Raw genomic sequence first — 15,596 nt, forward strand, 5'->3', positions numbered from 1 at the left:
GGAAGCGGGTGAAGGTTCTGGGGGGCGGCCACTCGCCCTCGGACATCGCCTGCACCGACGGCTTCATGATCCACATGGGCAAACTCAACCGCCTGCTGCAGGTGCGCCCGCGGAACCTTCCGGAAAAACAACCCGGGAAGGCGCAAAGACCACTAAAAAACCACAGAAAAATCAGAAAAAATTCCCCCAAAAATCATCAATTTTTAAAAAAAATGGATGGAAAAATTTAGCAAAAATTAGGAAATAATCCAAAGAAAAATTAAATTTAAAAGTAAAAAATAAAAAAAAGAAAGCTGGAAAAATTCATTAAAATTAAAAAAAAAAATCCACAGAAAAATTAAATTTAAAAGTCCCTCAAAAATCCTTAAATTTAAAAAAAAACAGATGGAAAAATTAATTTAAAATTCTTTAAAAATCACAGAAAAATTAAATTTTAAATTCCCAAAAAATTCCACTCAAAAGTCCCAAAAAATCCTCAAAAATTTCAAAAAATAGATGAAAAAATTCATTGAAAATTAAAAAATAAATCCCAAAAATTCCACCCAAAAAGTCCCAAAAAATCCTCAAAATTTCAAAAAATAGATGAAAAAAATTCATTGAAAATTAAAAAAAAATCCACAGAAAAATTAAATTTAAAAGTCCAAAAAAAATCCTCAAATTTTTAAAAATAGATGAAAAAAATTAAGAAAAAATCTCAGAAAAATTAAATTGAGAGTCGCAAAAATCCTCAAAAATTTTTTAAATATCCACAAAAAATCATTGAAAATTAAGAAAAAATCCGCAGAAAAATTAAATTTAAAATTCCCCAAATAATTTTCAAAATTTTCAAAAAATAGATGGAAAAAATTCATTAAAAATTAAAAAATCCCAGAAAAAACAAATTAAAAAGTCCAAAAAAAATCCTCAAATTTTTTAAAATTAGATGAAAAAATTTTTTAAAATCTCAAGAAAATTCAATTAAAAAGTCCCAAAAAATCCTCAAAATTTTTTTAAAATATCCCCAAAAAAATTCAGCAAAAAATTATAAAAAATCCGCAGAAAAATTAAATAAAAAAGTCCCCCAAAAATTTTCAAATTAAAAAAAAAAAAGATGGAAAAATTCATTAAAAATAAAAAAAAAATCTCAGAAAAATTAAATTAAAAATTCCCAAAAATTCTCCTCAAAAAGTCCCAAAAATCCTCAAAAATTTTTTAAAATATCCCAAAAAATTCATTAAAATTAAAAAAAAATCCACAGAAAATTAAATTTAAAAATCCCAAAAATTCCACCCAAAAAGTCCTAAAAATCATCAAAAAATTTTTAAAATATCCCAAAAAAATTCATTAAAATTTTTTTTTAATCCACAGAAAAATTAAATTAAAAATTCCTAAAAATTCCCCCAAAAAGGCCCAAAATTCTTCCAAAATTCCCGAAAAAAATCAAAATTTTAAAATTCCCCCAAAATTCCCCCAAGATTCAACAAAATATCCACAAAAAATCAGAAAAAATTCAAAGAAAAAAATCCCCCCAAAAAAATCCTCAATTTTAAAAAATATCCCAAAAATTTCATTAAAAATTTTTTAAAAATCCACAGAAAAATTAAATTTTAAAAAAATTCTCAAATTGAAAAAAAAGGTGGAAAAATTCATTAAAAGTTAAAAAAAATCTCAGAAAAATTAAATTAAAAAGTCAAAAAAATCCTCAATTTTTTTATAAAATAGATGAAAAAAATTCATTGAAAATTGAAAAAAAATCCACAGAAAAATTAAATTTAAAAGTCCCAAAAATCATCAATTTTTTAAAAAAACAGATGGAAAAATTCAGCAAAAATTAAAAAAAAAATCCACAGAAAAATGAATTTTAAAAGTCCCAAAAATCCTCAAACTTTTTTTAAATATTCCCAAACAAATTCAGCAAAAATTTAAAAAAAAACCAAAGAAAAATTAAAAAGTAAATCCCAAAAATTCCACCCAAAAGTCCCAAAAATCCTCAAAAATTTTTTAAAATATCCCAAAAAATTCATTAAAATTAAAAAAAATCCACAGATAAATTAATTTAAAAATTCCCAAAATTCTCCTCAAAAAGTCCCACAAATCCTGAAAAAAATTTTAAAATATCCCCAAAAAAATTTATTAAAAATTAAAAAAAAATCCACAGAAAATTTAAAAAATAAATCCCAAAATTCCACCCAAAAATCCTCAAAAATTTTTAAAATATCTAAAAAAATCATAAAAATTTAAAAAAATCCACAGAAATATTAAATTAAAAATTCAAAAAAAATCCTCAAATCTTTTGAAAAATAGATGAAAAAAATCATTAAAAATTTTTTAAAAATCTCAGAAAAATTAAATTAAAATTCCCAAAAATTCGCCCCAAAAAGTCCCAAAATCCTCAAAAATTTTTTAAAATATCCCAAAAAATTCATCAAAAATTAAAAAAAATCCACAGAAAAATTAAATTTAAAAGTCAAAAAAAATCCTCAAATTTTTTTAAAAAAAGCTGGAAAAAATAATGAAAAATTAAAAAAAAAATCACAGAAAAATTAAATTAAAAATTCCACAATTTCCCACAAAAAGTCCCAAAAAATCCTCAAAAATTTCAAAAAATAGATGAAAAAATTCATTAAAAGTAAAAAAAAAACCCACAGAAAAATTAATTTAAAAGTCCCAAAAAAATCCTCAAATTTTTAAAAATAGATGAAAAAAATTAAGAAAAAATCTCAGAAAAATTAAATTTGAGAGTCGCAAAAAATCCTCAAAAATTTTTTAAAATATCCACAAAAAATCATTGAAAATTAAGAAAAAATCCACAGAAAAATTAAATTTAAAATTCCCCAAATAATTTTCAAAATTTTCAAAAAATAGATGGAAAAAATTCATTAAAAATTAAAAATCCCAGAAAAAACAAATTAAAAAGTCCAAAAAAAATCCTCAAATTTTTTAAAATTAGATGAAAAAATTTTTTAAAAATCTCAAGAAAAATTCAATTAAAAAGTCCCAAAAAATCCTCAAAATTTTTTTAAAATATCCCCAAAAAAATTCAGCAAAAAATTATAAAAAAATCCGCAGAAAAATTAAATAAAAAAGTCCCCCAAAAATTTTCAAATTAAAAAAAAAAAAGATGGAAAAATTCATTAAAAATAAAAAAAAAATCTCAGAAAAATTAAATTAAAAATTCCCAAAAATTCACCCCAAAAAGGCCCAAAATTCATCCAAAATTCCCCCAAAAATCAGAAAAAATCAAAATTTTAAAATTCCCCCAAATTCTCACAAGATTCCACAAAAAAATCCACAAAAAATCAGAAAAAAATCAAAGAAAAAAATTCCCCCCAAAACATCCTCAAATTTTTCAAAAAATAGATGAAAAAAATTCATTAAAAATTAAAAAAAATCCACAGAAAAATTAAATTTAAAAGTCCCAAAAAATCCTCAAATGTTTCAAAAAACAGATGAAAAAAATTCATTGAAACTTTAAAAAAAATCCAGAGAAAAATTAAATTAAAAATTCCCAAAAATTCCCCTCAAAAATTTTTTAAAATATCCCAAAAAATTCATCAAAAATTTAAAAAATCCACAGAAAAACTAAATTTAAAAGTCCCCAAAAAATCCTCAAATTTTTCGAAAAATAGATGAAAAAAATCATTAATTTTTTTTTAAATCACAGAAAAATTTAAAAAATAAATCCCAAAAATTCCACTCAAAAAGGCCCAAAAATCCTCAAAATATTTTTTAAAAGATCCCCAAAAATTCATCAAAAATAAAAAAATACAAAGAAAAATTAGAAAAATAAATCCCAAAAAATTCCCCCAAAAAAGTCCCAAAAATCCTCAAAAATTTCAAAAAATAGATGAAAAAATCATTGAAAATTTTTTAAAAATCTCAGAAAAATTAAATTTAAAAGTCCCAAAAAATTCTCAAATTAAAAAAAGAAAAAGCTGGAAAAATTCATTTAAAATTAAAAAAAATCTCAGAAAAATTAAATAAAAAAATCCCCAAAAATCCCCTCAAAAAGTCCCCAAAAAATCCTCAAATTTTTTGAAAAATAGATGAAAAAAATCAGCAAACATTTTTTTAAAATCACAGAAAAATTAAATAAAAAATTCCCAAAAATTTCCCCCAAAAAGTCCCAAAAAATCCTCAAATTTTTCGAAAAATAGATGAAAAAATTCATTAAAAATTAAAAAAAATCCACAGAAAAATTAAATTTAAAAGTCCCCAAAAAATCCTCAAATGTTTTGAAAAATAGATGAAAAAATTCAGCAAAAATTTTAAAAAAAATCCACAGAAAAATTAAATTTAAAATTCCCAAAAATTCTCCTCAAAAAGTCCCAAAAATCCTCCAAAAATTTTTAAAATATCCCAAAAAATTTATTAAAAATTAAAAAAAAATCCACAGAAAAATTAAATTTAAAATTCCCATAATTTCCCCCAACAAATCCTCAAAATATTTTTTAAAAGATCCCCAAAAATTCATCAAAAATTTAAAAAAAAATCTCAGAAAAATTAAATTTAAAAGTCCCCAAAAAATCCTCAAATTTTTTGAAAAATAGATGAAAAAAATTCATTGAAAATTAAAAAAAAATCCACAGAAAAATTAAATTAAAAATTCCCAAAAATTCCCCTCAAAAATTTTTTAAAATATATCCCAAAAAATTCATCAAAAATTTAAAAAATCCACAGAAAAACTAAATTTAAAAGTCCCAAAAAATCCTCAAAAATTTCAAAAAATAGATGAAAAAATTCAGCAAAAATTTTTAAAATTCACAGAAAAATTTTTTTTAAATCCCCAAAATTCCCAAATAATCACCTAAAATTCCCCAAGAATTCTCAAAAAAAAATCCCAAATAATCACCAAAAAACCACCAAAAATTCTCAAAAAATCCCCCCAAATTCCCCAAAAATTCCCAAATAATCACCAAAAAAAGCCAAAATTTCTCAAAATATCTCCCAAAAAATCACCGAAAAATCCCCCCAAAATCCCCAAATAATCACCAAAAAACGCCAAAAATTCTTAAAAAATCCCCCCAAAATTGTCCCAAAAATTCCTGAATAATCACCAAAAAACCCCCAAAACTTCTCAAAAAATCCCAAAAATTCCCAAATAATCCCCCGTAAAATGCCACAGATTCTCAATAAAATCTCCCCAAAAATTCTCAAAAAATCAGCAAAACGCCCCCAAAAAGGCCAAAAATTCTCAAAAAATCTCCCCAAAAATCTCCCCAAAATTCCCAAAAAATCTCCTGAAAAAACCCAAAACATTCCCAAAAATCCTCAAAAAATGTCCCAAAAATTCCCCAAAAAATCACTGAAAAAAAATCCCAAAAAACCTCAAAAATCCCCCCAAAATTCCCAAATAATCACCAAAAAAAAACCCCAAAAATACAAAAATTCTCCAAAAAATCCCCAAAAATTCCCAAATAATCCCGCGAAAAAATCTCAAAAAAATCCACCAAAATTCCCAAATAATCACAAAAAAAGCCAAAAATTCTCAAAAATTTCCCCCAAAATTCCAAAAAAATCACCCAAAAATCACCCCAAAATCCCCCCCAAATCCCCAAATAATCACCAATAAAAACCCCAAAATTCTCAAAAAATCTCCCAAAAATCACCCAAAAATTCCAAAAAATTCCCCAAAAATGCCAAAAGTTCTCAAAAAATGTTCCAACAATTCCCAAATAATCACCAAAAAAACCCAAAAAAATTCTCAAAAAAACCTCCCAAAAATTCCCAAAAAATCACCAAAAAAACCCCCAAAAAAGACAAAAATTCTCAAAAAATTCCCCAAAATTCCCAAATAATCACCTAAAAACCCTCAAAAATACTCAAAAAATCCCCCCAAATTCCCCAAAAATTACCAAATAATCACCAAAAAAAGCCAAAAATTCTCAAAAAATCCCCCCAAAATCCTCAAATAATCACCAAAAAACGCCCAAAAAATCTCAAAAAATCCCCCAAAAATTTTCAAAAAATCTCCCAAAAATTCCCAAATAATCACAAAAAAACCCCCCCAAAAACTCTCAAAAAATTCCCAAAAATTCCCCAAGAATCACCCAAAAACCCCCCAAAATGCCAAATATTCTCAAAAAAAGTCCCAAAAAAGTGCCAAAAATTCCTGAATAATCACCAAAAAAAAAAAACCAAACAAAATTGCCAAAAATTCTCAAAAAATCTCCAAAAAAATCTCCAAAAAAATCTCCAAAATTCCCAAATAATCACCCAAAAATAAAAAAAAAAAAATCACAAAAAAAATCTCCTAAAAATTCACCAAAAATTCCCAAATAATCATGAAAATATCCCAAAAAATGCCAAAAATTCTCAAAAAAAGTCCCAAAAATTCCCCAAAATTCTCAAAAAAATTCCTCAAAATTCCCGGAATTGCGGGAAAATCGGGAATTTGGTGCTGAGTTTGTCCGGGGCCCCGCAGGTGGATCGGGAGCGGCTGCAGGTGAAGGTGGAGGCCGGGATGCTCCTGAGCCAGCTGAACCTGGAGCTGGAGCGGCGCGGGATGGCCCTGGCCAAGTGAGGGAATAACGGGAATGACGGGAATAACGGGATCGGGATCGGGAATGGGAATAACGGGAATGGGAATGGGATGCTCCTGAGCCAGCTGAACCTGGAGCTGGAGCAGCGCGGAACGGCCCTGGCCAAGTGAGGGAATAACGGGAATGACGGGAATAACGGGAATGGGAACAATGGGAATGGGAATGGGAATGGGAATGGGAATGGGATCGGGAATGGGAATGGGAATGGGAATGGGAATGGGAATGGGAATGGGAATGGGATGCTCCTGAGCCAGCTGAACCTGGAGCTGGAGCAGCGCGGCATGGCCCTGGCCAAGTGAGGGGATAACGGGATCGGGATCGGGAATAACGGGAATAATGGGAAATGTGGGAATGGGATCGGGAATGGGAATGGGAACAATGGGAATGGGAATGGGAATAACAGGAATGGGATCGGGAATAATGGGAACAATGGGAACAATGGGAATGGGATGCTCCTGAGCCAGCTGAACCTGGAGCTGGAGCAGCGCGGCATGGCCCTGGCCAAGTGAGGGGATAACGGGATCGGGATCGGGAATAACGGGAATAATGGGAAATGTGGGAATGGGATCGGGAATGGGAATGGGAACAATGGGAATGGGAATGGGAATAACAGGAATGGGATCGGGAATAATGGGAACAATGGGAACAATGGGAATGGGATGCTGCTGAGCCAGCTGAACCTGGAGCTGGAGCAGCGCGGCATGGCCCTGGCCAAGTGAGGGAATAACGGGAATAACGGGAATGGGAATAACGGGAATAACGGGAATAATGGGAACAATGGGATCGGGAATAACGGGAATGGGAATGGGAATAACGGGAATAATGGGAATGGGAACAATGGGATTGGGAATAACGGGAATGGGATTGGGAATAATGGGAATGGGAACAATGGGATCCGGAATGGGAATGGGATGCTCCTGAGCCAGCTGAACCTGGAGCTGGAGCAGCGCGGCATGGCCCTGGCCAAGTGAGGGAATAACGGGAATAACGGGAATAACGGGAATAACGGGATCGGGAATAACGGGAATAATGGGAATGGGATCGGGAATGGGATTGGGAATGGGAACAATGGGATCGGGAATGGGAATGGGAATAACGGGAATGGGAATGGGAACAATGGGAATGGGATCGGGAATGGGAATAACAGGAATGGGATCGGGAATAATGGGAACAATGGGAATGGGAATGGGAATGGGAATGGGAATGGGATCGGGAATGGGATCGGGAATGGGAATGGGAACAATGGGATCAGGAATGGGAATGGGATGCTCCTGTCCCAGCTGAACCTGGAGCTGGAGCAGCGCGGAATGGCCCTGGCCAAGTGAGGGGATAACGGGAATAACGGGAATAACGGGAATAATGGGAAATGTGGGAATGGGATCGGGAATGGGAATGGGAACAATGGGAATGGGAATGGGAATAACAGGAATGGGATCGGGAATAATGGGAACAATGGGATCGGGATTGGGAATGGGATGCTCCTGAGCCAGCTGAACCTGGAGCTGGAGCAGCGCGGCATGGCCCTGGCCAAGTGAGGGAATAACGGGAATAACGGGAATGGGAATAACGGGAATAACGGGAATGGGAATAATGGGAATGGGAACAATGGGAATGGGAATGGGATCAGGAACAATGGGAATGAGATCAATGGGATCGGGAATAACGGGAATGGGATTGGGAATAACAGGAATGGGATCGGGATCGGGAATGGGAATGGGATCGGGAATAACGGGAATGGGATTGGGAATGGGAACAATGGGAATGGGAACAATGGGAATGGGAACAATGGGAATGGGAATGGGATGCTCCTGAGCCAGCTGAACCTGGAGCTGGAGCAGCGCGGCATGGCCCTGGCCAAGTGAGGGAATAACGGGATCGGGATCGGGAATAACGGGAATAATGGGAAATGTGGGAATGGGATCGGGAATGGGAATGGGAACAATGGGAATGGGAATGGGAATAACAGGAATGGGATCGGGAATAATGGGAACAATGGGAACAATGGGAATGGGATGCTCCTGAGCCAGCTGAACCTGGAGCTGGAGCAGCGCGGCATGGCCCTGGCCAAGTGAATAACGGGAATAACGGGAATAACGGGAATAACGGGAATAACGGGAATAACGGGAATAATGGGAACAATGGGATCGGGAATAACGGGAATGGGAATGGGAATAACGGGAATAATGGGAATGGGAACAATGGGATTGGGAATAACGGGAATGGGATTGGGAATAATGGGAATGGGAACAATGGGATCGGGAATGGGAATGGGATGCTGCTGAGCCAGCTGAACCTGGAGCTGGAGCAGCGCGGCATGGCCCTGGCCAAGTGAGGGAATAACGGGAATAACGGGAATAACGGGAATAACGGGATCGGGAATAACGGAAATAATGGGAATGGGATCGGGAATAATGGGAATACTGGGAATGGGAACAATGGGATCGGGAATGGGAATGGGAATAACGGGAATGGGAATGGGAACAATGGGAATGGGATCGGGAATGGGAATAACAGGAATGGGATCGGGAATAATGGGAACAATGGGAATGGGAATGGGAATGGGAATGGGATCGGGAATGGGAATGGGAATGGGAACAATGGGATCAGGAATGGGAATGGGATGCTCCTGTCCCAGCTGAACCTGGAGCTGGAGCAGCGCGGAATGGCCCTGGCCAAGTGAGGGGATAACGGGAATAACGGGATTGGGAATAACGGGCGGGATCGGGATCGGGAATAACGGGAATAATGGGAAATGTGGGAATGGGATCGGGAATGGGAATGGGAACAATGGGAATGGGAATGGGAATAACAGGAATGGGATCGGGAATAATGGGAACAATGGGATCGGGATTGGGAATGGGATGCTCCTGAGCCAGCTGAACCTGGAGCTGGAGCAGCGCGGCATGGCCCTGGCCAAGTGAGGGAATAACGGGAATGGGAATGGGAATAACGGGAATAACGGGAATGGGAATAATGGGAATGGGAACAATGGGAATGGGAATGGGATCAGGAACAATGGGAATGAGATCAATGGGATCGGGAATAACGGGAATGGGATTGGGAATAACAGGAATGGGATCGGGATCGGGAATGGGAATGGGATCGGGAATAACGGGAATGGGATTGGGAATGGGAATGGGAATGGGAACAATGGGAATGGGAACAATGGGAATGGGAACAATGGGAATGGGAATGGGAATGGGAATGGGATGCTCCTGAGCCAGCTGAACCTGGAGCTGGAGCAGCGCGGAATGGCCCTGGCCAAGTGAGGGAATAACGGGAATAACGGGAATGGGAATAACGGGAATAACGGGAATGGGAATAATGGGAATGGGAACAATGGGAATGGGAATGGGATCAGGAACAATGGGAATGAGATCAATGGGATCGGGAATAACGGGAATGGGATTGGGAATAACAGGAATGGGATCGGGATCGGGAATGGGAATGGGATCGGGAATAACGGGAATGGGATTGGGAATGGGAATGGGAATGGGAACAATGGGAATGGGAACAATGGGAATGGGAACAATGGGAATGGGAATGGGATGCTCCTGAGCCAGCTGAACCTGGAGCTGGAGAAGCGCGGCATGGCCCTGGCCAAGTGAGGGGATAACGGGATCGGGATCGGGAATAACGGGAATAATGGGAAATGTGGGAATGGGATCGGGAATGGGAATGGGAACAATGGGAATGGGAATGGGAATAACAGGAATGGGATCGGGAATAATGGGAACAATGGGAACAATGGGAATGGGATGCTCCTGAGCCAGCTGAACCTGGAGCTGGAGCAGCGCGGCATGGCCCTGGCCAAGTGAGGGAATAACGGGAATAACGGGAATGGGAATAACGGGAATAACGGGAATAATGGGAATGGGAATAACGGGAATGGGATCGGGAATAACGGGAATGGGATTGGGAATGGGGAATGGGGATGGTGGGAATGGTGGGAATGGGAATGATGGGAATGATGGGAATGATGGGAATGAGAATGGGATCAAGAATGGGAATGGTGGGATCGGGAATGGTGGGGATAGTGGGAATGGGGATGGGATCAGGAATGGGATTGGGATTGGGATTGGGGATGGGGATGGGATTGGGGTCAGAATGGAAATGGAATTGGGAATGGGGATGGGAATGGGATCAGGACCGGGATTGGAGATCGGGATTGGGATCAGGAATGTGGATGGGAATGGGAATGGGAATCGATCCGGGTGGGATCAGGATCCAGGAATGGATCCGGATCCAGGAATGGATCCAGGTAGGATCAGGAACGGATCCGGGTGGGATCACGATCCAGGAACAGCTCCAGGTGGGATCAGGATCCAGGAATGGATCTGGGTGGGATAAGGAACGGATCCAGATGGGATCAGGATCAGGAATGGCTCTGGGTGGGATCCAGGAATGGATCTGGGAATGGATCCGGGTGGGATCAGGAATGGATCTGGGAATGGATCAGGATCCAGGAATGGATCCAGGTGGGATCAGGAATGGATCCAGGTGGGATCAGGATCCAGGAATGGATCCAGGTGGGATCAGGAACAGCTCCGGGTGGGATCGGGATCCAGGAATGGATTCCATTAAGATCAGGAATGGATCCGGGTGGGATCAGGAATGGATCCCGGAATGGATCAGGAATGGCTCTGGGTGGGATCAGGATCCAGGAACGGATCCAGGTGAGATCAGGAACGGATCCAGGTGGGGTAAGGAATGGATCCAGGTGGGATCAGGATCCAGGAATGGATCCAGGTGAGATCAGGAACGGATCCAGGTGGGGTCAGGAATGGCTCCAGGTGGGATCAGGATACAGGAATGGATCCAGCTGGATCAGGAACGGATCCAGGTGGGATCAGGATCCAGGAACGGATCTGGGTGGGATCAGGATGCAGGAATGGATCCAGGAATGGATCAGGAATGGATCTGGGTGGGATCAGAAATGGCTCTGGGTGGGATCAGGATCCAGGAACGGATCCAGGTGAGATCAGGAACGGATCCAGGTGGGGTAAGGAATGGATCCAGGTGGGATCAGATCCAGGAATGGATCCAGGTGGGATCAGTATCCAGGAATGGATCCAGGTGGGATCAGGATCCAGGAATGGATCCAGGTGGAATCAGGAATGGCTCCAGGAATGGCTCCGGGTGGGATCAGAATCCAGAAATGGATCCAGATGGGATCAGGAACGGATCCAGGATCCAGGAATGGCTCCAGGTGGGATCAGGATCCAGGAATGGATCTGGGTGGGATCAGGAACGGATCTGGGAATGGATCAGGATCCAGGAACGGATCCAGGTGGGATCAGGAATGGATCCAGGTAGGATCAGGAACGGATCCAGGTGGGATCAGGATCCAGGAATGGATCCAGATGGGATCAGGAACGGATCCAGGTGGGATCAGGATCCAGGAATGGCTCTGGGTGGGATCAGGAATGGATCCGGGTGGGATCAGGATCCAGGAATGGCTCCAGGTGGGATCAGGATCCAGGAATGGATCTGGGTGGGATCAGGAATGGATCCGGGTGGGATCAGGATCCAGGAACGGATCCAGATGGGATCAGGATCCAGGAATGGCTCTGGGTGGGATCCAGGAACGGATCTGGGAATGGATCCGGGTGGGATCAGGAATGGATCCAGATGGGATCAGGAATGGATCCAGGTGGGATCAGGATCCAGAAACGGATCTGGGTGGGATCAGGATGCAGGAATGGATCCAGGAATGGATCAGGAATGGATCTGGGTGGGATCAGGAACGGATCCAGGTGAGATCAGGAACGGATCCGGGTGGGATCAGGATCCAGGAATGGATTCAGCTGGATCAGGAATGGATTCAGGTGGGATCAGGAATGGATCCAGGTGGGATCAGGAATGGATCTGGGAATGGATCATGATCCAGGAACGGATCCAGGTGGGATCAGGATCCAGGCAGGATCGGGATCCAGGAATGGATCCAGGTGGGATCAGGAACGGATCCAGGATCCAGGAATAGATCCAGGTGGGATCAGGATCCAGGAATGGATCCAGGTGGAATCAGGAATGGATCCAGATGGGATCAGGAATGGATCCAGGTGGGATCAGGATCCAGGAACGGATCTGGGTGGGATCAAGATCCAGGAATGGATCTGGGTGGGATCAGGAATGCATCTGGGTGGGATCGGGATCCAGGAACAGCTCTGGGTGGGATCAGGATCCAGGAATGGATCCGGGTGGGATCAGGATCCAGGAATGGATCCAGGTGGGATCAGGATCCAGGAATGGATCCGGGTGGGATCAGGATCCAGGTGGGATCAGGAATGGATCCAGGTGGGATCAGGAATGGATCCGGGTGGGATCAGGAATGGATCCGGGTGGGATCAGGAATGGATCCGGGTGGGATCAGGAATGGATCCGGGTGGGATCAGGAATGGATCCGGGTGGGATCAGGAATGGATCTGGGAATGGCTCTGGGTGGGATCACAATCCAGGAATGGCTCTGGGTGGGATCAGAATCCCGGAACGGATCCAGATGGGATCAGGAACGGATCCAGGATCATCTCCCAAGCCGGGAATTCCCACCGGATCTTCCCCCCCGCAGTCTGGGCGCCGTGTCCGAGGTGACGGCGGCCGGGGTCATCGGCACCGGCACCCACAACACCGGCATCCGCCACGGCATCCTGCCCACACAGGTGCGAGCCAAAACCCGAATTCCGGGAATTCTGAGGGATTTTCGGGAATTTTGGGGGATTTTTGGGGGATTTTTGGGAATTTTGGGGGATTTTGGGGGATTTTGGGGGATTTTTGGGGATTTTTGTGGGGATTTTTTTTGATTTTGTGGGATTTTTTTTTTTGTGATTTTTTGGGGATTTTTTGGGAATTTTTGTGGGGATTTTTTTGGACATTTTGGGGGGATTTTTTTGGGATTTTTGGGGGATTTTTTGGGGATTTTTTGGACACTTTTTGAGGATTTTTTAGGATTTTTGTGGGATTTTTTGGGGACTTTTTTGGACACTTTTTGAGGATTTTTTAGGATTTTTGTGGGGATTTTTGGGGATTTTTGGGGGATTTATTTGGATTTTTGGGGGATTTTGGGGTGATTTTTTTAGGACATTTTTTGGGGGATTTTGGGGGATTTTTTTTGGAATTTTGGGGATTTTTTGGGGATTTTTTTTGATTTATTGGGGATTTTTGTGGGGATTTTTTTTGATTTTTGGGGGATTTTGTGGGGATTTTTTTGGGGGGGGGATTTTTTTGAGGATTTTTTGGGGATTTTTTTTTATTTTTTGGGGATTTTTTTTGGATTTTGGGGGGATTTTTTGGGGGATTTTTTTTATTTTTTGGAGATTTTTTTTTATTTTTTGGTGATTTTTTTTTGTTTTTGTGGGGATTTTGGGGGATTTTTTTGGGATTTTTTTGGACATTTTGGGGTATTTTGGGGGGATTTTTTGGGATTTTTTCTTTATTTTTGGGGGTTTTTTGTGGGGATTTTGGGGATTTTTTTGGGGGGGATTTTTTTTTTTCGTGATTTTTTGGGGATTTTTTGGGGATTTTTTTTTGGATGATTTTTTGGGGATTTTTTGGGGATTTTTTTTTATTTTTGGGGGATTTTTTGGGGATTTTTTTTTATTTTGGGGGGATTTTTTTGAGGATTTTTTGGGATTGTTGGGAGATTTTGGGGGGATTTTTTTTTTATTTTTGGGGGATTTTTTTGGGATTTTTGGGGGATTTTTGGGGGATTTTTTGGGGGATTTTTTTATTTTTTGGGGATTTTTTTTTTTTTTTGGTGATTTTTTTTTATTTTTGTGGGGATTTGGGGGGATTTTGGGGGATTTTTTTTTATTTTTGGGGGATTTTTTTGGGGATTTTTTGTGGGGATTTTGAGGGATTTTTTGGGGGATTTTTTGGGGATTTTTTTATTTTTGGGGATTTTTTTGAGGATTTTTTGGGAATTTTTGGGGATTTTGGGGGGGATATTTTTTTATTTTTGGGGGATTTTTTTGGGATTTTTTTTGGACATTTTTTGGGGTTTTTGGGGGATTTTTTTCGGGATTTTTTTTTTTGGTGATTTTTTTTAATTTTTGTTGGGATTTTTTGGTGGATTGTTTGGGGATTTTGTTGGGGATTTTTTTGGGATTTTGGGGGATTTTGGGGGGATTTTTTGGGATTTTTTTTGATTTTTTGGGGATTTTTTTTGATTTTTTGGGGGGATTGTTTTTTTTTTTTTTGGTGATTTTTTTGGATTTTTGTGGGGGTTTTTTTTGATTTTTGGGTTTTTTTTTTATTTTTGGGGGATTTTTTTGAGGATTTTTGGGGATTTTTGGGGGGGATTTTGGGGGATTTTTTGGGTTTTTTTTTTTTGACATTTTGGGGGATTTTGGGGGGATTTTTTTAGGTTTTCGTGGGGATTTTTTTTTATTTTTTGGGATTTTTTTGGGATTTTTTGTGGGGATTTTTTTTGATTTTTGAGGGATTTTTTTGGGGGGGAGGGGATTTTTTTGGGATTTTTGTGGGGATTTTTGTGGGGATTTTGTGGGATTTTTTGGGGATTTTTTTTGATTTTTTGGGGATTTTTTGGGGATTTTTTTGTGATTTTTAGGGGATTTTGGGGGGGATTTTTGTGGGGATTTTGGGGGATTTTTTGGGGATTTTTTTGGACATTTTGGGGTATTTTTTTGGGATTTTTGGGGATTTTTTTTTTATTTTATGGGGATTTTTGTGGGGATTTTGGGGATTTTTTTTTTTTTTTGTGATTTTTTGGGGATTTTTTGGGGATTTTTGTGGGGATTTTTTGGGGATTTTTTTTTTTTGGGGGGGATTTTTTGGGGATTTTTTGGGGATTTTTTTTTTTGACATTTTGGGGGGAATTTTTTGGGATTTTTGTGGGTAATTTTGGGGATTTTTTTGGACTTTTTGGGGGATTTTATGGGATTTTTTAAAAAATTTTTAAAGATTTTTTTGGGGTTTTTTGGATTTTGTTGGGAGTCTTGGGGGGATTTTTGGGGGGGATTTTTTGGTATTTTTTTAGGATCTTTTTGGGGATTTTTGGGGAAAATTTGGGGGGATTTTTTTTGGGGGGGGGGAGGGGGATTTTTTGGGGATTTTTTT

General features: G+C 38.7%; 1 protein-coding gene across 1 annotated transcript in view; it reads left to right on the plus strand.

Annotated features, from left to right (window-relative positions):
* Nucleotides 1–5: 5 nt before the first annotated feature.
* Nucleotides 6–15,596, plus strand: part of LOC311165961 (L-gulonolactone oxidase-like) — a gene marked incomplete at its 5' end in the record, with an annotated part of 50,225 nt that continues 34,634 nt past the window's right edge. The window contains 3 exons of the mRNA XM_084227454.1: nt 6–101; nt 6,404–6,498; nt 13,090–13,180. Of these exons, the coding sequence (XP_084083580.1) occupies nt 6–101; nt 6,404–6,498; nt 13,090–13,180 (282 nt within the window). The remainder of the gene's footprint in view (nt 102–6,403; nt 6,499–13,089; nt 13,181–15,596) is intronic.

The sequence above is a fragment of the Fringilla coelebs genome (genome assembly GCF_963513975.1).
Source record: "Fringilla coelebs genome assembly, contig: SCAFFOLD_363, whole genome shotgun sequence".
NCBI classification, from domain to species: domain Eukaryota; kingdom Metazoa; phylum Chordata; class Aves; order Passeriformes; family Fringillidae; genus Fringilla; species Fringilla coelebs.